General features: G+C 45.4%; 1 protein-coding gene across 1 annotated transcript in view; it reads right to left on the bottom strand.

The window, feature by feature from the left end:
- FRMPD4 (FERM and PDZ domain containing 4) overlaps positions 1-23,607 on the bottom strand; it is a 793,238-nt gene that overhangs the window by 41,910 nt on the left and 727,721 nt on the right. Inside the window, exon 5 of the mRNA XM_080831215.1 lies at positions 1,368-1,413. Within this exon, the coding sequence (XP_080687341.1) occupies positions 1,368-1,413 (46 nt within the window). The remainder of the gene's footprint in view (positions 1-1,367; positions 1,414-23,607) is intronic.

Here is a 23,607-nt window from a genome sequence, read left to right as displayed (position 1 = left end):
TACTTTCTCTGGAAGGAAGCCCAGAATCATGAGATGGCAGAGCAGGGAAGCCCTTGGATGTGAGTCAGTGTGAGATGCGAGACAGATTCGCAAGTCCGAGCAGGTGTGGGACTGACCTGTTCTGTTGCTGGGAACTAGATCTCAAATCCCAGTTCTCTTACATCCTGTTGTCTCCTTGGTTTTCAAATCCAGACATGCGTGTGCAGTTGTGGCACAGAGAGGGACCACGAGCAACAGTGCACAGTAAACTAAGTTTTTATTATAAGTAGCAATGTCCCGGATGGCACAGTTTGTTGTCTTGCTTAGTTCTATTTGTCATCGTATCACAATCTGGAACACATTTTTTTTTCCTGCCTGAAATGCTTAGGCCACAGTGCTTACAAGGAAGATGCTGGGACAGGGGAGAGGAAGAGTTTGGTCAGGAGACAGAGAATGACCCTTAGCAGAGCCTCCAACTCCACAGGGAAGAAAATAGAAGTGTAAACAGTTGGGAAACTCTGCCAATCCCTGTGAAGGCCATGCAAGGTACTGATGGTAAACATTTGGGGGAAAATCTGAAGGACTTTGCCTTGGTATTTTTGAGATCAACTCCCAATGTACGGTCTTCACAAGCGACAGCAAATCTATAGAAATAGGCAATCAGTCATTGCCTGGGATTGAGGGTGGGAAGGGGGTGTTCACTGTAAATGGGAATAAGGGATCTCAGTGGACTGAAGGAAGTGTTCTGGAACCAGATTGTGGTGATGGCTACATACCTCAGTAAATTTTATACAGAGCATTGACTTGTATGCTTGAAATGGATGGATTTTAGGATATACAAATTATACCGTGATAGAGTTGTTAAAAAAAAAAAATCATGGCAACCCAAGGCAGTACTCCCCACCCTCCTGACCAAGGCTGCTGAAATCAAATTCTGACAGCTGCGTTTCCTCTAATAGCCACCTTTAAGTGTGTGTGGGGGGGGGGCGGGTCCTCCCTGAAATGTCTACCAAAATAATTAGAAAGGAATATGGAAAAGAATTATGCTAGAACACCCTACAATTAAATATTTCCATTCCATTTGTGATTCTCAAGCTAGAAACCATAAGAAAGTCTTGAGTCTTGTGTGATTTCCAGATGTGAGTGCCATAGACTGAGAGCTGGTTTTCAAGATATGTAGAAAAGGTGTTACTTTCCTTTCTCGCTGCGAATGGTTTTGCTACCATGGTGCATAAGACACAAATAATGAAGATTTCTGAACTCATATTGTGAGTGCATGATGTTTTTCTCTGCTGTTAATTCATGGTCATGGTTTCCCCAGACTGGGAGGAGGGGGAGACTGGAATCCTGGGATCTTACAGCGGCACTTTTACTCACAGGACACTTACAGGGTAAGGCTGAATGACAGTGAGGAGTATCGATTCTTTGCAGCTTCTGAAAGAGAAGAAAAACAAACATATTTATGAAATGCGCAGAGGCCAGGCTCTCTATGACAGCGTTCTCTTGAAATGCGACGTGTGATGTGTTGGTGAACATTTCTGGGGCTCTCAGGCGGAGTAAATCAAAAAGCTCAAAAATGGGCTTTCAGGCCTCAGAGAAAACCAAAATCAAGTGTTCACCCAGTGTAACAAACAGCCTGATTGAAAGCTTCCCATGCGGTTTATGTTGGGCGTTATCATCTGTGATGCCAAACAGCAGGGCTTTGAAATAACACTCGCCCAGGGAAGGACTGTTGCAGAAGCCTGGACTCCATCAGTCTCTGTACTTACTGCTACCCTCCACATTGATTCTCCCCCTTTGATTTTAATTTTCTAGAAAGGGAATCGATTTTTAAAAAATTCATAACATCATTATCTGCTCAGGGTCAGCAGCACAAAAGCGAAGTGTCAGTGTGGGTTTCTTGTGTGCAAACAGCACCCCGCAAACATCACTTCCCCATGCCGGGAGGCCCCCTGGGTCCATGGTGACAATGCTCAGGATGTTGGGGTGCGAGCTATTTCAGACCGGCGCTTGCTGGGAAACAGTGTTCCTGACAAGGGATACCTTGTAGCAGAAAGCAGAACAAGGCAATACCATGGTTTATTTAATTTCCCCCAAATAACCCAATTCTGATAAATAACTCAACTCCTCAGGGAAAATCATGCTGTGGGTGTAACAGTTTTCCTTCCTTCCCTTTCCATCCGGAGTACAAGGAAGGTCTGTTGCCACTTTGTGGAGGAGATGCGGACTTCCTACTTTAGGTTTTAATGAATGACCTGCTTTTGTGATTTACTGTCCACATGAATAAAGTAAAGGGAATCTGTGGCAAGGCTGTTCCCTGGAAGAAGCCACGGCAGATGGTATTTCCAGCAATCTTTGCGCTGTGGTCGGCACCCTCCCCGCCACGCGAGTTCGGGCCACTGGCCACGGCAGCGCTGGGTGGGGGCTGGGAGGTGGGGACTGCTGTGGGGGAGGAGAGCAAAAAACAGCAGAGAAGGGAGGAGTAGAAGTCAAGAAACTTGAAGAAGTATCAGACCATTTCAGATGATGGTAAAGCTGGAGGACCGGCCGCCCCGCCCGTGGGCTCCCACGAGTTCCCAGTTGCCAAGGGTGGGTGGAAAGCTCCAGCACCAAGTACGGCAGCCAGAATCGCCATTAGATGGAGAAACAGAGCCACCGCACGCCCACAGCGGAGTGCGGCAGATACGGGGAGTGATCGCGCGTCGCGGCTGGCTGTGTGGACGGGGCAGCCCTCCCGCCAGGCTTTGTGGCATCACTAGGCAAACCTCAGTGTCACATGCACTATGACCTCAGCCTTACCACTCTGGTTTAGGTCCCAAAGAAATTCTGCCGCTGGCCTTTAAGGGCTGGGGGAGTTGGGGATGTTGTGGGAGGGTGGTAGTGAAAGGCTAGAGAACAGTTGGGGCTCCAGCCACAGGAGAGTGGCCACGGACGTGCGTGGATGCCCAGCACCGAAGGAGAGGGCGAGAAGAGGCAGGAGCTTAGCTGCGCTTGGTAACTCCGGCGATGGCGCTTCAAACGCAGGGCAAGAAACCGGACCCGGTGCGCAACGCAATACCATTGGCAAAAGCGCAAAACACACGCACACACTAAAGGACACACTAAACACGTTCGAAGGGATCTCTGTCGGGCGAGAGAGAGGGGGCAGGCGTGAATATAAATAAGCAACATCAGAGGAGAGGGGCCTTCCGTGGGTCTCTGATGATGCTTTCTAGCCTGAACGGACGCGTTCGATGAAGTCCACTGTCTGCACGTTTGGTTTCATAAAGAACTCACAATTTGGAAGAGGATGAAGAAGTGTGGGGTAGACGTATGTGAGCAAACTCGCGAACTGCTGAAGGGGAGGTGGCTCGTGGAGGTTTTTGAAGTAATCCCTCATTTGCTCACCAAGACAGTGGAGGACCCGCTGCCCAGCTCTTTTGGGGCCGTCCCAAGGCAGGGGACGTAACCCCATCGCCCAGCCCCCACTGTTTCCATACAGGTGTCTGCGTGAGAGGAACACTCAGAAGGCAACACAAGTATTGCTTCTCAGCTCTCACTCGAGTTCCTCTTGTTTGAAGGGACCAAGGAACGCCCAGCAGATGAGAGAAGGGATCCAGTTGACCCAAGCCTTTGTGCACACGGCCACCGCGGTAGTGGGCGTGCCCTGCCCAAGGCCCGCCCTCAGGGGCCTCGGGAGCCGTTGGGCCCAGGGATCCGTGCTCTGGGCACAGCTGATTGGACCCTGAGGTTGGAGAGAGCCAATCAGATTTCCTCTCTGCAGGACCGGAACTAAGACACCCCAGACTCCCAACACGGAGCTGAGGGTCAGTCATGGCTGAGCAGGAGGGGCGGTGACAGGGGCGAGTCCTCCCCTGTGCAGTTCTGGCTCCCACCGTCTTATTAGAAAGAAAACAATTGATAGGAAAATCTCAATCGAACTATTATCGGCTCTGGGAACGGCCTTTCATTTCCGCGTCCTTTCATCTACAAGTACTTAATTATCCCCTGTCAGACATGAAGAATGAACTCCATAGCGCTTTGGGTCCCGTAGGGTTCCTCACTCAGTCCTGTCGGCGGTGAAACGACAGCAGCAGCAGCAACAAGGACGCCCTCTGGGCTCATGAGTTACGGGAGGCCACGACGGCCGAGGGGGAGCCAGCCGAGGCCTTGCGTCAAAAGACGTCGCTCATCTTTGTGCACCAAAGCAAGGTGCCGCAGACCTCTGAAGGAGGTACTGAAAGCCAGAGTTTCGGGCCTTTAACATTGTATGCGCCTGGGAGCCGGACTCATTACTTAATTAAAAACAACAACAAAAGGCAACCGGGAGAGTTTGGTGGAAGCAACATAACCCCTAAGAATAGAGATCTTTTCAAAATTCCTACCCTTCCACTGAGGCGGGCCTACAGGATGCGATTCCTGGGGCCAATACGTGGAAGACGCAGTAGAAATGGTACCCGGGGGTACCATCTGCGTCTGGTACCAGATGCGTCTGGCGCATCTGAGCCGCTCTGGGCGTCACAGCGCCTGGACAGAAAGACGGCGGGCGCTGAGGTGCACGGACAGAGCCAGCCTCTGGGTTCTCTCGGACTCCGGGTGCTGCGGTTGGAGCCACACGACAGAGAAGTCTTCCAGGAATCCACAAACATGTCCACAAGGGAAAGAGTCAACCTTTTTTTTTTTTTTTAAGGCACTATTTATTTATCTGAGAGAGACCGTGAGCAAGAGCAGGGGGAGGGGCAGAGGGAGAGGCAGACTCCCCACTGAGCAGGGAGCCTGACATGGGGTTCGATCCCAGGACCCGGAGTTCATCACCTGAGCCGAAGGCAGCTGCTTAACTGACTGAGCCACCCAGGAGCCCAAAAGTCAATGTGCATTATCCTCCGTAGATAAGAGGGCACCAATGCCAGGTGACATTGGTGCCAATCAAGTGAGGACTCTCCTGCTTTTTACTTCACTGTCCTGGTCCCATTTCTATATGGAAGGAGCCAAAGCTAGAGAAGAAGGTTAAGGAATGCCCCTTAGCCCACTGCAGGCATCCCGGGCGCAAAACAGGGGCGAGGAAGGCGTTTGTGGAGCTGGGAGTTTCGATTCTTACGTGACAACTGAATGTTTCAACTACCAATTACAAGCTGTTGTGATTACGAGTGTACAAGACACTGGAGAATTTCCTTAAACCTGCTTGAGACACGGATGGGGCCTGCCTCAGGCTTTGTGGAGGGCTAAGGAAGAGCGGGCTCTGGCGAGCTGTCGTGAATGGGCAGTGGGGAGGAAGAGCCACAGTTGCTGGAAGATTCCACTCTGAGACCCGTTGGCTACACTCCTCTCCAACTTCTCTTTCCTCCAACTGACTTGAGTAGATAGGGTTCTTTGAGTCCAAACAATCCTTGACTGAGGGCTCAGAGCTCTAAGGAAAAAACAATACAAAGGAAAACACAACAGGGAGGGACAGGAGGCACTGGGGCAGGCAGGAGGCGGGATGGGCACACAAGGCTGTGGGGAAAATGCTAATTTCCTCCAGAGCGATGCCCAGTGGCCTCATATTCATTTGTTTACTTCTGGAAAGGGAAGCAGATATTCCCAGCTCTGGTGCGGTCTGTTAGGAGCAGACAAATGCCTAGAGATGCAACTCGTTAAGCATCTCAGACACTAAGCAAATAACCACGGAAATGGGATTAGCTCCGTATCGCTGCTGTGATAAATAACCACGGACTTAGTGGCTTAAAACAACACAAATTTATTATCTTTTAAAGAATGGAGGTCCAAAGTCTGAAATGGGCCTCACTGGGCTAAAGTCAAGGTGTCAGCTGGGCTGCACTCATTCTGGGAAACTTTCTAGCTTCTAGAGCCTTCCTGTATTCCTTGACTCATGGCCTCTCTTGCCTTCTTTCAGTTATAAAGACCCTTCTGATGACATTGGGTCCACCTGGATAATCCAGGACAATCACCCCATTCTTAATGGAATCACAGGTACAGTCACAGGCTCTAGGGCTTAGGCTGTGCACATCTTTGGTGGCTGGCTGGGTGGCTCAGTTGGTTAAGCGTCTGCCTTTGGCTCAGGTCAGGATCCCAGGGTCCTGGGATCAAGCCCTGCATCGGGCTCCCTGCTCAATGGGAAGTCTGCTTCTCTCTCACCCCTGCTTCCCCACTCCCATTTGCTCACTCTCGCTTTCTCAAATAAATAAATAAAATCTTAAAAAGAATTTTTTTTTTCTCACAAGACTGTCATCAAAGTGATGCCCAGGGCTGAGGTCTCATCCGAAATCTCAATTGGGAAGGACCCACTTCCAAGCACACTTCTGTGGTTTGGGGCAGGATTAAATTCTTTTTTGAGATATTGGACCAAGGACCTCTGTTCCTTGCTTGCAGTTGGCTAGAGGTCACCCTTCGTTCCTTGCCACACGGGCCCCTCCGACATGGTAACTTGCTTCAGCAAAACCAGCAAAGGAGAGTTTGCTGGCAAGATGGAAGTTACGACGTTGTATAATATAATCACAGACGTGACATCCCATCACCTTTGCCGTATTCTATTGGTGAGAAGCACATCAAAGATCCCACCCATACTAAAAGAGAGTGGAATGCACAAAACTACGCATATCCAGAAGTGAGGATTATTGGGCCCATGTTAGATTCTGTCCGCCACACTAACAGAAGGATTCATAACCAAGTAACTGTAAGTATCCAAAAGTGGTCTCTGCCCATGAATTCATCTCACATGAGATTTTTTTTTCATGGTAAGAAATATCAGCAAAAAAGCATTGTTCAGTACACTTAGTTAATTTAAAAAATGGGAAACATTTTTCAAAATATGTCTATTACATTGATGGCATTTAAAGTTTTTGTGTCTGGAATGCCTGGGTGGCTAGTTGGTTAAGCATCTGTGTTCAGCTCAGGTTATGATCCCTGAATCCTGGGATCTACTCCTGCATTGGGCTCCCTAGGGAGCCTACTTCTCCCACTCCCTCTACCCACCCACCTTGTGCTCTTTCTCACTCTCTTGCAAATAAATAAAATCTTAAGAAGCTTTTGTGCTTGAAGTAACTCTCTGTAAAGTGCCTGAAACACAACCTAGCTTGATTTTAACTTTACCGATTAATGAAAGATGAAGTTATTTAAATTGAAATAAAATATTACAGTATGTTATTTGCCATCCAGACTGGAAATGTGCTTTTCTTCTGTTTTTCTCACCTATAATTATTTCATTATAACCTGCCAGACAATTAACTTCATAATGTTTTAGATCTTTTAGAATTCCTAACCCCAAGATCCTGGCTGGGGGTTGGGAAAATCTAAGCCATTTTAAAATTGCTTCAACAGAAAGATTAGAATGGAGAATGGAAGATGCCACATTCTAGTAAAGCAGATAACTTCCTTTTATGGAGGTCTGAAACAGCTAAGAATGTTAAAAATTTTTACAGTTAGGGGCATGTGTAGAGAAGTATTATTTCATAATAAATTCCAAGTGAATCTTCTACTTTTAAAGAATAGTTTCAAAGGGCAGTAGCAATAGTTTTGAAATAGTTGAGTTTGTTAAAAACATCATTTAAATCCCTGAATCACAGTGCTGACCTGTGGTGGAAAATAGAGTCTGCCCTCCCCTAAACTGCTCCTATCAAATTTGCCTTTGATTCTTCCACAAGTGTCTTATCCCTTTTTGATGGGATCCCTTGAAACACGTCTGGGATATCTGGCATCAGTGGTCACAGGTCACGCTTTGGCAACACATCCCATTTGTAAATTTCACTGGCTGGGATTTCTGCTGCAGCAAGCAAAGTGACCTGAGGGATAGCTAGGATTCTAATGAGGCTTTCAGCGTTAAAATCTCTTCCAACAATGCAGCTAAAGCTGATGTGGTCTTTTTTTTAGAGCAGCATAGCTTGGCATCTTTCCTCAACTGCCTTTGTCATTTCATATTTACACGAATTTACTGTCGCCATATGTAGGAATGTTGGCATGCCCTATTGTATATTTCCTTCTGCACCAAAGAAATAGATCCCTCGATCAACTCAGAAATTGAGACCGATGTAACAGAGCTGTGAAGAGCACTGAGATTTCCGTAGCGATGGGGAAAATGAAACAAAACCAAGCCCAAATAACTAAAATATGTAGCAAGATACTTTATGTCAAAATTCAAGAGTTCCCCCCCCCAAAAAAAAGTCCAAACAAGTTAACTAACTGTAAAGTTTTAGACTTCAAAAATGAAGTAAAGAATTAATCCATGACGGCTGACAGTTCTGGCTATGGGCAGGCAAAATAAAGAGGAAATGTAAGGCTACCTATGAAATGATTTGATAAACTGTAACACGACATTTTAACATGATGCGAGGGACTGATGTGCAGTATTTTTAATTGAAAGGAAAGGTGCTGAGGCAGAGAGAAAAGGGCATTGGAACTCTCACTTGTAAGGTAAATGCACACACACATCAGATTCTTTCTTCTTCTTGCACTTCAGCGTTCTTTGGCGAGATTAGCAAAACGCTTTTTTCTGCAAGCTCATGTGTGCACCTCAGCCCTTAAACTCTCTGCTGGTGGACAGCCGCTGATGAAGGAAATCAGAAATGATTATAACAGCATTTCTCCAGCGACTCCTCGCTCAGAAGAGCCTTTCTGCAATCCTAGGATGTTGGTATCCCAGCGGCTTCCTTTCTATTTCTTCTTTCTATCTGAACCCGGAGATGTGAAAAGAACATTAAGATTTTTATGATCTGAGAACCAGCCATAACATGGTCCACCTAGTCAATTGCTGGCAAAGCTGAAGGAAGTAATGCTGCCCTTCACTTTTAGAAAAGTTGCCACAGGACTACTTAGATTGGCGGTTTAATGCTTCATCTAGTTGACCTTTCCAACACTCTGGAGAGAGACACTAATTATCCATTGTATCGATTCCTAACATGTACTGAAGCCATTAGCTGGAAGAGAATGGAAACAGCTAGCAAATGACTAAGCATTCAAACCAGATCAACACATTAAGGCTAAGTGTGATCTGTCACAGACATTAGGAAACATTAACGCTCTACGCATTGTTGCTGAACCGTGTCTTTACTTCGATAACTGCAAAGAATGGGATTATTTGTCATTTCTCAGTTATGGTCAGGGGATGCTGGCAAAGAAAATGTACATAATGAAGCCACCATAGTCATGAGGGCAGCAAAGATAGAAGAGAAGGATCAAAGAATTCACTTGTCCGGGAGCACCGACTTGGCTGCTACTAATTCCACGGTGTCTCTCCCAGGACCATTTTACCCTTGAGATAGGGGTTATACTGTTGAGCTTTTAAAAAAACCCCACCAGGTTGGTGGCCAATGGGGAAAATGAAGAGAATTTAAGACAAGATCCTTACTGAGCAGTAGGTTAAAGACTGAAAAACCGGATGATTGAGCTGCTCATCTTTTCCCATCTGAGCTACAGAGGCCCCAGAGATGGACGTCAATGAACCACAGCTTTTGGTGGCTAGACCTTGTGTCGTCTCTTCCCCTTGAATCTGGGCTACTTTCGTGACTTACTTTTGACAAACAGAAATAGTGGGGAAGGGACACTGCATGACTCCCAGGCCTTGGTTAGAAGAATTGGAGGAAGCCTTGCAGAGACTCATTCCATGGCTATCTTAGAAAGCTCACTGAGAAGCCAGCCACCAGGTGAGAAGGCCCACAACCCTGAGACCACCGTGTTGTGAGAAGGCTGGCCATACGGAGAAGCACCGTGGAGAGAGGGGGACCTGCTTGGCCAGCCGCACCTGTGTCGGCTGCCCAGGTCCAGGCAACAATGCAGGAATGAAGGGGCCACCTGGGATGTCCAGCCCAAACAAGCCTGTATGCGGTTACAGCTCTGGTTGGCCCTTAACAGCAGCCACGTGAAGATACCAGGTAGAACTCTGCGGATGAGTCCACCGCAGAGTTATGACAGGTAAGGAATTATTTCATTATTTTATTAAGCCCTTAATTAAGCCCTTAAGCTTGTTATGCAGCAATAGAAAACTGAACCGTCATCTGTCCATAAAGACTTTGAAAACTATGTTTTTAGGGGCACCTGGGTGGCTCAGCCAGTTAGGTGTCTGACTCTCGGTTTCAGCTCAGGTCATGACCTCAGGGGTTGTGAGACGGAGCCCCACAGTGGCCTATGCACTCAGTACAGAGTCAGCTTGGGATTCTCTCCCTCTGCCCCCTCCCACCTCCACCCCCCCCCCCCGCCCACTTTCTCATGCATGCGCTTTCTCACTCACGCTCGATAAATAAATAAATAAATAAATAATCTTAAAAAAAGAAGAAAACCTATGTTTTTAAAAGGCAGTCATCAAAGGGGTCAAATGATCTTGAAATAGAACATATCTCCCTTCTCAAAGAAAAGACAGTGTCCAATTTAATGGCTCCCCAGAATACCGTGACACAGACTCACATTTAAATACAAAATGTCAGTCCCATACGCCAAGGTGGAAATGGCGACAAGGATGCTCTAAATGCTGGAAGTGAGTAGAACACAAGTACAACAATTACACACTTTGGAGACCGGGGTGGAGGAAAAAGAAGTAATAAATTCTGAGTCGTGGACTAAAAGTATTTCACTACAAAGAAGAGTTTTGCGGGCACCACTGGCACATTGTTGGGTAGATATTTGAACTTTGCAGAGCAAGGATTAAAGTACATTGTCATTTTAGGTTTAGAATTAAATACTTATGTACAGCCAAGGACTAGAAATATAAACCTAGGGAGAAGCCACAGTTCTTTGCAAAATCTAATTCACATTTTAATGAAAGTATTTAAGGCTTAGGCTGGGCTTTTCTTTGTGGAGAATATTAGGTCATTAGGTTAAAATCACATAAATGATGCAGTGATTATCAAAATTAACATTTAAATGAAATGAGCTAATTTGAAGCACTTTATTTTATTGTACTTTTTAAACCTTTGTGGTGAAATTTCAGGTTAGGTGCTCAGAATGTGGAAACCGCTGTCAAGAGTGTTTTATTTGCATGTGATGTTTGTTTTTGGCCTGACCTAAATTTTTTGTCTATTTAATTTATTTTCAGCTGAATGAATGTTGTCTTTCGCCTTTGAACCACTTACCTTTAACTAATGGATGAAACCGGTACTTAGATTTAAGATTCGTAAAGGACAGCAGGAGCCCTTGAGATAAAAATTAAATTGTTTCACACACACGTGTGACACTAAATAGCTCTCACCTCATTCAATCCTTTAATAGGTATTTACTGGGTATCTTGTAGTGCCCAGCATTTGAGATACATCGATGGTTCTCAATAGGGAATGATTCTGCCCCACAGAGGGCATTTGGCAATGACTGGAGACATTTATGGTTATCACAACAATGGGGAAACTACTGGCATCTAGTAGGTAGAGGATAGGGCCACTGCTCAGTGTCCCACAGGGCACTCATGTCTCAGAAGACAAAGAATTTTCAGCCCAAACTGTCAGTAGTGCCCAGACCCAGAGACCTTGGGCTATATCAAACATAACCCTTGGGAATAATCACTACCCTGAGTTCGTTCTTCTATTCTTTCTCTCTTTCTGTTCTTCCTTCCTTCCTCCCTTCGTATTTTTTTTTTTTAAAGAGAAAGAGAGGATAGAGCAGGAGGGGGCAGAGGCAGAGAGGGAGAGAATCTTAAACAGGCTCCACGCCCAGCACAGAGCCTGCTGCGAGGCTCTGTCTCATGACCTTGAGAACATAACCTGACCCTAAACCAAGAGTCCAACACTTAACCGACTGCGCCACCCAGGTACCCCGTTCCTTATCTTGACTTCTAACACCATAGGATGGTTTACTAACTGATGGACATTTGGGTGGTTTTCAAACTGGAGCTGTAAGCTGGGACTGCTATTATTATTCTCAAAGATGTCTTCTGGTGAATGAGCGTACACAGTTCTGTTTGGCATGTACCTAGGAGTGGGGCTGATAGGTCATGGCGCATGCAGGTGTTCAGGTAAAGATGGTGTTTTATTTGACTATGCCATTCCTTCATGGTCCTGTGACGTGGATACCTCTTTAATACGACGAACTCTACTATCTTTCCTTGGACCTTGTTCTTTTACTCTTCTTGGTGTCTGACTAAGTGCCAAGAATGTCTTAAACTTACTCATACACAGTTAAAGCTCCGTCATCCTAGAGAGGGGTGCAAAAAGGTATGCGTGTACAATATTCAACTCATCCCAACTAAACCAAACTGTATCAACATCATTGGGAAGCCCACAGATTTCCAGCTGTGCTCCATGCAACCCTTCTGAGACAAGGACACAGGCCAGTAGGAAGAGTCTTGGACATGCTGTTCATTTTCTCCTTTTTTAAAATTAATTTTCAAGAGTTTTTATTCATTTATTTGAGAGAGAGGGATCACACAAGCAGGGAAAGGGGCAGAGGGAGAGGGAGAAGCAGGCTCCATCCCAGGACCAGGGATCATGACCTGAACTAAACGCTTAAGCAACTGAGCCACCCAGGCGTCCCCTGTTGCACATTTTCACTCAGAGACTCTCCAGGGCTTTACCCATTGGATTGTGGGTTAGTTGTCTGTTGAAGAAAGGGTTCTACTGCTAAAAGCAAATAAGAAAACCAGTGGAGAGAAAGATTGTGATTAGTTCATCAAATTCCAATTGGCCTTAGTGTGCAATTCTAAATCTCATTCTGAATTTCCATGAAGCCGTCCAGGATCCTCTTCTAACTTTAACTTCCACTCCTCAACAAAAAGGTTTAAAAAAATAATTGGAGGGCGCCTGGGTGGCTCAGTGGGTTAAAGCCTCTGCCTTCAGCTCAGGTCATGATCCCAGGGTCCTGGGATCGAGCCCCGAATCGGGCTCTCTGCTCAGCAGGAAGCCTGCCTCCCACCCCCTCTCTGCCTACTTGTGATCTCTGTCAAATAAATAAATAAAATCTTTTAAAAAATAATTTGAAAAAAAGTAAAGTTTTGTTGGATTAGGTTGCTTTTCTACTCTTTACATTTAAAGAGCAACAATAATATTGTTTGCTATTTCACATGGCAAATGTAGAGAACTGTGGTAATAATCACAACACTCTACAAGATCGGAAAAACTATTATCCCATTTTTATCAATAAGAAAATGAGGCTCTATGGAAAGAACCAAGATGCCCTTCAACGGATGAATGGATAAGGAAGATGTGGTCCATATACACTATGGAGTATTATGCCTCCATCAGAAAGGACGAATACCCAACTTTTGTATCAATATGGACGGGACTGGAGGAGATTATGCTGAGTGAAATGAGTCAAGCAGAGAGAGTCAATTATCATATGGTTTCACTTATTTGTGGAGCATAACAAATAGCATGGAGGACATGGGGAGATGGAGAGGAGAAGGGAGTTGAGGGAAATTGGAAGGGGAGATGAACCATGAGAGACTATGGACTCTGAAAAACAATCTGAGGGTTTTGAAGGGGCAGGGGGGTGGGAGGTTGGGGGAGCCAGGTGGTGGGTATTAGGGAGGGCACGTGTTGCATGGAGCACTGGGTGTGGTGCATAAACAATGAATTCTGTTACACTTAAAAGAAATTAAAAAAAAAAAAAGAAAAAGAAAAAGAAAATGAGGCTCGGAAAGATCACAGTTACATTTACTTTCCTGACCTGAGGCTTTGGGTTTGGCCATGACTTGCTGTGGCCAGTGGAAGAGGGAAAGGAGTGACAGCACACCAGATCAGAGCCCACATTTTTGGAGGCCTTGGGTGTTCTCCCTTGTCCACTCCTGACTGTACTCTAGCCAGCTCCCTGGCCCAAGGAGGATGAGGTCCCTGTGTAGAGGACCAGCCCCTTACCTGCAGCTTCTGGGAGAGCTCGGCCAAGATCAGCAGAACCACCCCAACCAGTTTTCAGATGCATGAGAAAGAAATGCTTATTTCTAGGCACAAAAGGAGAACCATTGTAAGAATCCACCTATGAAATCACTGGACTAGGCCGAGTCATAGAGCCAGAAGGTAGATTAAAGTTTACTGGGGGACTAGGAGGAACGGGGGATGGAGACGCTTTGCTGAATGGGTACGGAGTTTCTGTTTGGGGTGATGCACAATTATTTGGAAACATTCAGCAGTGATGGCTGTACAACACTCTGAGTGTAATTAATGTCTCTGAGTTGTACCTGCCAAAGTGGTGAAAATGGCAAATTTGATGCTATGTGATATTACCGCCGTCATAAAAAAGAAAACGTGTGTTGTCACAAGCCACTGAGACCTTGTGGTTATTTGTTATAAAGCAATATGGCCCCTAAACCAACAGTAGGGCCAATGTTCTATAAAGAGAAGAATGAGAATTGGATGGAATGCTGAATATGAGTACGAGGTGAAGAAAGAGGGGGGAAATGTCAGAGTCAACATCTGGTCTGCTGAATAAAATCTCTCCATGGTAAAAATAAATTAGGTTGCGGGCCAAGGAAGGGACTGATGGTTGGGACCATTAAAAGAGACCATTTGGAAGTGGCTCATGCCATTTTCAGGGTCATTCCCATGGAGGCAATGCTGTCATGGAGCGTACAAAATGACAAGCAAAATTCAGGGAGCTGGAAACATTAAAAAATTGGAAGCCAATACAAATTTGGAGCCTGAAAGACTAGGAGAGATCAGAAGGAGACAGGTAGTGTCATCTGCTAAGCTGAAGCTGTTGGAAAGAATAGTTCGCATCCCGAGTGGATTCTTTAAAAAAAAAAAAAATTACAAAATAAGTCACATTGTTATGCAATTCAAATCAATTTGCCCTGACAGTTGCTTTCCCTTTCTGTCTTAGTTCAGAGGAATTTTACGTGTGATTCTGCCCTCTTTCAGGGCTTACAGCACCTTCTGTTCACCAGTCCTGCAGTGCGCTCACAATACACGGATTTAATATATTTTTAAACGATAAAATTAAACAGAAGGCCAGAGACTGTAATGGAATATGTGGCACAATGGCAAATGGGAGGTGGCAGTAGAAGCCTTTTTTATACAGAAGCCGAGGGATGAACATTGTTCAAGAAATGAGGTGTTGTTGGCCAAAAGTCTCAGCAGCGAGCGATGTGCCCACAAAATGGAAATAATAACAGTAATAATAATAACAGGCCTGTTCAGGGGATTGTTGGGAGGAGGACAAATTATAGATGGTTGAAGTGCTTTTAGTATCTTGGCAGAAAGGTATTATGTAAATTCCATTTCTTTTTCTTTTCATTATTTTTCCTTGAAGACTGCCAAAAAAAAAAAAAAAAAAAAGATCCCAGTGGGTGGATGAGAATGGGGATTGAGGGAGGAAGGGGAGAAAAAATATTTCAGAGAAGCAAGTGATAGAGAGAAGTACTTCTTGGCCATTGCGTTTGCTTTAATAAACTTTATCTACTTAGGCATGTGGCTATGGAGGCTACAGAGTGTCTGTGGCATTCCATCCCCCTACCCCACCCTTGCCCAGAAATAAAGTAAAATCATAGTTTTTATGGTCATTCTGCTAAAAGGATCCTCTCCATCTTGTTGACACGGCTATTGCCTTCACTTCCAACATTGTGCTTCTGTGTTTTAGCACGCACCAGGAGTGCCTTCCGCAGGCGACTATAAGTGCCCAGTCCCAAGGGTAGACACTGACACTCCACACTCTAGGCTCTAGGGCAGGTGCATGCAAAGGGCCAGTAAGAGCAATTCTTGTTTTAAATGGAACATTCTGGAAGGCAGGGCTGAAAGTCAGCATGTTGCAATTTGTAGTGAGAGAAATTAAATTCTAATCTTGGACTCCACGGATGTATTCGACGCCGTCAGGTGAGATGATAATAAGACCCAACACATGGCTTGGCCTTCAGGTTCATTCACTTCATCAGCATACTTGGGGAAAAAAATCGCTTCTCTACCAAGAAGTGGAATGCCTCCTGTCTCCTTTCTCTCTGGTCTATTCGGAAGCAATTTGAACCATCGTCCTGAGCTAATATGTTGATCATACCACTTCCCTTCGCAAAACACTATAATGATTTCCAACTGCATCTTATCTCAAGTAGGATTCTTAATCTCTGCCTGCCAGGAGAGGACATCCCTTACAGCTCCCCACTTACATTTCAACTTTAAAAACCACTGGAATTTAAAAACCACATGGAACAAATATTTGACAAGCCCCTACTATGCCTCAAAGACTCTTCGGGGCTATATGGATACATCAGTGACCCAAACACAAAGTTATCCCTGCTCGCCGGCGGTTGCCAGTCTATGGAATCGTCTGGAACTTGGACATTTAGCAGGGGATGCCCTAGCTGGGTGGCAGTGGGCCTCAGCGAGCCCCTTATGCCTCTGGCCATTTGTGTTCTCATCCCGAAGATGCAGAAACTGGAAGGAATCTCCAAGTCCATGGCTTTCTCCCACGGTGCTGCTTACTCTTCCAGTTCCCAACATTAAGCAATCTGCTTGGTTCAACGTCTTTTACCTAAAACTGCCCGAAATGTCTTCTCTGACTACAAATAACACCCTATCCTCTTTCCTCAGACCACTCTCCAAGAATCACTCTCTCCAAGTCTTCCCAGATTACCCCATCTGCCTTCAAACCTACTGCTGTCCATGGCAACCTTTCAACATTCAGAGACAGCTCAGAAGGGGCAGGTGGGAGGGAAGACGGACTCTCCTTAACGGAAAGAGGGAACAAATTGGGGAAAGAGAGAAACGGGTTGCTTGGCTCCCTGGAGTCACGTGGCATGGACTGGTTTTATGAAAAGGCTACTGCACACAAGTTCCCAGTGTAGATAGGAATGAGAGATGGTCAGGATCTATGTGGGGCCAACTGACAACATTCTGAGACCAAGCACTGGTACAAGTGAGCATTTATTTCACACCTACTGCATGCTAGGGACAGTGTAAAGCACTTGTATTCCCTTCAAGTAAATTAGGAATTAAGCATTATTATTTTCCATTTAGAGATGAAATACAGAGGCTCTGAAGATTAAAATACTTTGAACCCAGGTGCCAGATGTTGAAAAAAAATTCCTCGTTTATCAAAGCTTATCCACTCTTGCTGTCCTGCTGGAGGAAGGTCCTCACTACAAACCCAGTCACAGGTTCACCCCTGGGGCAGAATCTGGGTCACAAGTGGCAGGATTAAGTACGGATAAGGTATGAGAGAGGTATTGCACATGACCCTGACCCATATGTCTTTGTTGTTGTCATTTCAACCACGATTGTTTTTATTATCATTAATGCCTCTCTCCAGAGCCCAGAGGGAGAACATTCTAGAAGATACAGAGGAGAGTGTGTAGCCCAGTGATGGAGTTGCTCATTTCACTGCAACATAAGGAATCGCTCTTCCCCAACCAGGCAGGCTGCACGGTCTTCGAGCTTCTATCTCAGCTCACCATCCCTGAGGTTCTGAGAATTCCTGCAGGAGGTGACGGGAGGCTCGAGATTCGTTCTCACCTGTGACTTGGAGAAACCTGGGAGGGTGCTGATTGGCCAGGCAGGTTTTCTAAAGCAGGAACCTGACACTCGTCCTGGTCAGCAACCTCCTAGGATAGGACTTAGCCTCTTGGGTGTGACAAACACTTTCTCCGGCCTCGCCCAGTCCCATAACACTGCGTCTTGCCTGGGATGTGTGTCCCCGCTGGTATGGTCCATGTAGGAGATGACAGGGAACACTGCAAAGCAGCCGAGTTCAAGACATCCCAGCTCTGTCGGCTTCTGTTCACTATTTAACACCGACTGCACCAGGCCTGCCTCAAGCTGCCTGACCCTCGTCATCTCCAACCTTTAAAATAACTCTGCAAGGTGTTTTTCATTATTTCTGCCCGGATGCCAGAAAACAGGCTCTCTGCAGAGGCTAAGCATCTTGTCCAAGGCAGCGCTGCTCCAGAGAAGGGGAGCCAGTAATCCCACCAGGGCCATGCCCCGAGGTATTCTTTGCCTCTGTCCATGGTAGTCATTACCCACATTCAGAGTGTCCGCATCCCAAAGTTTTACCCAGGACAGCTGCCTAATAAAGATACATGTTGTGTTTATCTTATAGGCCCCAAAGCATGTTCCCATAGCATTTCTCTATATTTCCACAATGCTAATGACAATTAAGGATCGAGTTCTCCATTTCGTAGTTGACTACACTGTGGTGTGGAGAGGCTCATGTTCTGCTGGATGGGCGCGCTTCACCTAGCAGGGCAGGGTTTGGCGGCTATAACGCCGAGGAGTGGGGGGCAAAGGAAGGATCTTAAGCAAGCTCCACGCTCAGCGAAGAACCCGATGTGGGGCTTGATCTCACGACCCTGAGATCACAACCCGAGGAAAATCAAGAGTCGGGACGCTTAACGGGCTAAGCCACCCACACGCCCCAGCAAAAACAGTTCCATAGGCAGAAATGCTTTGGGGCTGGTTAGGGAATAGTGCATTTCCAAGCATAACTAGGACACAAGATGGGTAAGTTGCTCTTGAGAGAGAAAAGGCTGGAAAGGAAGACCGGGAACAGGTGAGGAAGACCCAGTTGAGGCAAAGAGTCCTTATGAGAACCACCCTTCAGTAGTTGAATCATTACTCAATGAGAAGTAGCTGGCAGAAATTATCACGAGTGTCGGAAAGCAAATGGAGTTACAGGTGCACATTTAAATGTATGGGTGCAACTTGGGTTTTTAGTGGGTATCATACAACAAGGAAAGCCAGGGAACACTTGTTGCCACGGTTAGAATCTAGAAGAAATGCATTAATGTTTTCAGAAGGAAGCCAGATGCAAGGATAAAGGTTCCCAAAACCACCCAGCCAAATCTGGATCTCATTCATTCATATATTCATTCATTCATTCATTCATTCAGTAAACATTTACATACCTGGAAGCATGCTAGGCAACAGGGATATGATGAACTTAAGAGTTTTCCGGTCCTCAAGAAGCCCACGGTCCAGATTCACAGATAAATATAACTGTAACAAAAGTGCCATGTAGGAGCGTATATGGGAACATAGGCTGGCATGAAGGGGGAGGGGTCAATTCATTCCCCGGTACATGTGAGGAAGGTCACACTCAGGGAGGCATTCACAAAGAAACAGATGCTTCAACTGGTCTTTAGGGATGGAGGAAGAGTTTACCAGATGTGCAAGGAAAAAAAAAAAAAGGAAATTTCAGGCAGTTGAGATAACAAGTCCAAAAGAAACAGGGTCAGAGAGAACAGGATACATGTGGGGGCTGCTGGAAATGTGCTCTGCCATATGAGAGCACAGAGAGGATACAAGGCTGAGCCGGAGTGTGGGACTGATGACAGTGCATCTTGAATTGATGTAAGCAGTGTGTACCTTATCTCAGATGACAGTGACCACGAGATGGCTTCTTTAAGCTGGGGACTGATATAATAAGCTTTTTTTTTTTTTTTTAAACTTGTTGTTTAAATTCCAGTTAGTCAACATAGACTATCAGCTTTCTTTTTCTTTTTTTCTTTTTTTTTAAAAGATTATTTATTTATTTATTTATTTGACAGACAGAGATCACAAACGGGCAGAGAGGCAGGCAGAGAGAGAGGGAGGGGGAAGCAGGCTCCCTGCTGAGCAGAGAGCCCGACGCGGGACTCGATCCCAGGACCCTGGGATCATGACCTGAGCCGAAGGCAGAGGCTTTAACCCACTGAGCCACCCAGGCGCCCCCAGCTTTCTTTTTCTAAAGGTTCACTCGGCCCACAGCACAAGCAAATGTCAGGGGCATGGGGAGAAGGTGACTCAGGGATGAAGCTCTTGCCATGTTCCAGGTGAAGGGGAATGATGACTTAAAGAGGCAGAAAGGGTGATGAGGAAGGGATCTATAAGGACGATTTAGAGGAAACTTGTGTCCAGAGGCCTCACAATGTGAATGGTGTCCAAGAATGAAAAGGTGAAAGATACTGATGGAGTTCACGGAACGGAACGTGTGGATAAGGTTGTTCCAGTGCCAGAAGTAGCTGGGGCTTGCAGGTGTGCCTAGGGGTTAATGACCATAGCCACTAACTCCCAATCTACGTGAATCAGAGCTATAACCACGCGGAGCTCTATGGGGGTTGAACTTGTGCTTGAATATTAACAAGGCAATGGTAGTCTCTGAACTCTCGTTCCAGTTGGTAACTTTCACACGCATGTCAGTGAACAGGGGGCACGTGTAAGGAGAGAAATACTATTTTTAATGTTGGCAAGGAAGAGAGGTGAGCCCTAAAGAGAAGCTGTAATTCTCAGACGGCACATACAGAGAGTACTTGGAAAAAGCTGCAAGACAGACTCTACCTTCCTGCTAGGAGGAGAAAACAGGTTAAGGAAGCACAGGTACAAAGCACAAATGGCTATCCTGAAACAACGTCCCAGATCTCAGAAAACCTAGCAGTGCCCTGATCCCTTCTAAAAGTTGACAGATTTTCAGTCAACCATGATCATATTTCACATATTTCAAGAGGTTGTGGGATTTACACTAAACTTTTGAAGTGCGCCTGCCACGTCTGAATTTAGCATCAACCAAAGAAAACTATTTATAAATTAATCCATGGCAAGACAGAGAGAAATCTTGTTTTCCTGTCTATTGGGAAATAACTGCTTTGAACGTGAACTTCACTGCACTAACCTTGCAACTGAATTCTGAGACCTTTCTGCTTTGTATTAATAGGGTTTGTGATCCACATTTGGGCTGATGATATGAAAAAAGAAAGTGTTTCACTCTCAAAGGTATCTAATTACTACATGAAGAATCCTATGAAGATTACTTTTCAAAAGCAGATATCCGCCGGGGTTAAACACAAACAGCAAACAAACATAAGTAGTGAAACAACTTCCTTCCTATAGAACCTAAGAGCGTGGTTTAGATCATTTTTCAGTGCATCCCCAATATAGTCAGAGACAGAGTTTCAGCAGCACTGCCCTTTTCCACTTTCAAGGCCATTAAGAACAGAGGGTGTGGCTGGTGATTTCCATTTGTAATCATCCTGGATTTTTCATCCCTGCCACCATATGGAAGCATGTCCATAGCCAAAGACAACTCAGAAGGATGCAAGTCAAAGCGTATGTAACAATCTTAAAAATATGAACCAATTTTTGTCTTTTACACTATTTTTTCCCTTGAGTTTCAGTAACGTCCAAGGAACACCAATATTCAGCTAGGTGAAATAGAAAAAAAAGCCCCACAGGGTGATGAGGAGGTAAGAAAGGGCGAATATAAAAAACTGAGTTAAATAGCGAGTTTTCAAAATTACCCATTGCATAATACAAAATAACATGCATAGAAAAACAGTTTGAAATAAAATCCAACAAGGTCTGAATGAATCATAACATGCTGGAAACAACGGTAAGGGATTAGCAGGAAATATAAAATAGGTAGGAAACTACTGCTCTGTGAGTTCTGTTTTCAGAAGACGGTGAAGTCTTATTTTTTATATTTGACGAACAGTAGCAACATTAAAAATACCAGGAGACACGATTATACAAACACACATTAGGAGTTCTTTTAAAAAATGCATTTTCTTCGCCCAAATGAGACATTAATAGCTCCTTTGAAACTCATGTAATGTATCATATGAATAGGTCTTTAAACATATGCCCTATAAAACTCTTAGGAGGAAGTCTGAACAGAGCAGGTGAAGTCGTCCATTTGCATAGTCAGTAAGTCACTGTTCACATGCTTTGCTCCTACCCACATGCCGTTTCTCCATGTAGAGGAACTGCTATTCATTCAAAGAAGAAGAAACAAGAGTCCTCCCTATAGATCCCCAGAAACTAATTATGTGTGAGCGGTAGTTTGAGCTTGAGTTTGAAACGTGGGCAGCCTGGTCATCCTTTAGCTTCCAAGGTGAGCCAGGTTCTAATGTGGGCCAGGTCTGCCACTTAAGAAGATGTGGGTGGAAGTACCACGGGGCTTAAACTCCCATTCCACCCAAGGGGAGCCGTGAAGCCACCAAGACAGACACCTTACTACCCTCCCAGCTGTCGAGGTGGAAAGAGAAGACAGATGTGCGCAGTCTCTCGTTCAGGTTCGAAGCCCTCAGAGCTACTCCTGGCCAGTCTATGGCTAAGCACAATTCTAGAATCTCCTGATTTTGAGAGAGGACCTGAGAAATGTGAGTGAGGGGATCTCCCATGGCTGTCACAGACAAATGTTACGGTGACAAGGACCCCACAACTATTTTGAATCCTATGCTGTGTGTTCTCCAAGATGCTCTCTGCATGGCGTATGTGGGTACATATATAATTCACAACTGAAAGATTTTAATCAATGGTCTGAAATGTTTCTTTAAAAAGATGAAGCTCAAAATTAGCTCATGCTTATGCATAATATAAATTATACAGAAACTCTGTCAAGTCTAAGGACAAGGCCACACAATTACAGGCATATCTGCCTAAACCAGATCACTCTGACCATATCTTTGTGCCTCGATTACACAATCATCCCAAATACCAGCAGAGGAAAGATTTATTGTTCGTGATCTTAAGTCAAAGGCGCGCACTCCACTGAGAGTTAAACCCCTGCATTGGCTCCTACGGAAGGCCACAATGCTTATCGGAAAACCAGGATGAGTTGGTCTCCCCTGCAGGCTTGGTTGACGCAAGAGCACAGAACCCTGAGCAACTTGAACTTACTTACTCGCCTAAATGACTTCTGCCAGCTCCTGCGCCTTATCTCACGGCCCGACACCATCATTCACCCACAGCTCGAGCTAGAAATTCGGGAGTTACCCTCCATTTTTTCTTGTCTTTCAATCTCTATCAAATATGCCACCAAGCCCTACCAATCTATTCTTCTCTGTGACACAGCTTTTATGACTCTCAAGGACTGCCCTGGGCCAGGTCTCTAGCTGTTATTTCTCACCTGGACTCTTTTAAGACCTTCTAATGGCTTCTCTGTTTCCACTTGTGTCTCCCATATTCCATTCGCCACACAGAGCAGCCAGAGTAAAATTGTAAAAAATACAAACTGGCTTATTTTACTCTATTGCTGAAAACTCGTTAGTGGTCCGCTCTCTCCTATAGAATAAAATCCAGACTTTTTTTTCATAGTCTAGATCAAAGGTCAGCATACTTTTTCTGTAAAAGGCCAGACAGTAAATATTTTAGGCTTTGTGGGCCACACGGCCTCTCGCCACCACCCTCATCTGTAGTCATAGCACAAAGACAATATGTAAATGTGTGGTCGTGGCTACGTTCCAAAAAAACCCTCAATTTACAAAAACAAGCGAAGGGCCACATTTGGCCCTTGGGCCACAATGAACTAACCCTACTCTAGAAGGCCCTCCAATGCTCAGTTCCCATCTCTCTCTCTGGTCTTTTCATACCACGTTTCCTTTCACCGGCCAAGGATAGCCACATGGTCCTATTTTTCTCCCCCGAAAGAAAGCTTTTTCCCTCCCTCCACTCTGCCTGTTGACTTCTCCCAGTTGTTCTCAGGAACAACTTCAACATCACCTCCTCATTTAGGACTTCCCTGAGTCTCCTACTCCTATACCATCATTCTCCCTTTCAGTGTCTCCTTCTCCTCCTCCACGGCACTTACCCTCACCGTACTCACCTATGTATTTGCTTGTTTCACTGCTTACTGTCCCTCTTCCTCACGAGACCACATGCTCCAGGAAGGCAGGGACAGGGTCTGTAACCAGTACCCCGCAACCAGCAACTACCCCCAGGCCTAGTGCACAGAAGGCACCAAAATATTTATCAAATGAACACATTTCGTTCCTTTGAGTCTTAGATCCCTCACGTCTAGAATGGCCGTAACAATACGCCTGGCCCCTTCGGCTTGTGTCAG

Source organism: Martes martes, assembly GCF_963455335.1.
Source record: "Martes martes genome assembly, chromosome: X".
In the NCBI taxonomy this organism is placed as follows: domain Eukaryota; kingdom Metazoa; phylum Chordata; class Mammalia; order Carnivora; family Mustelidae; genus Martes; species Martes martes.
The sequence above is the reverse complement of the archived record's forward strand: the minus strand, read 5'-3'. Positions and strand labels throughout refer to the sequence as shown.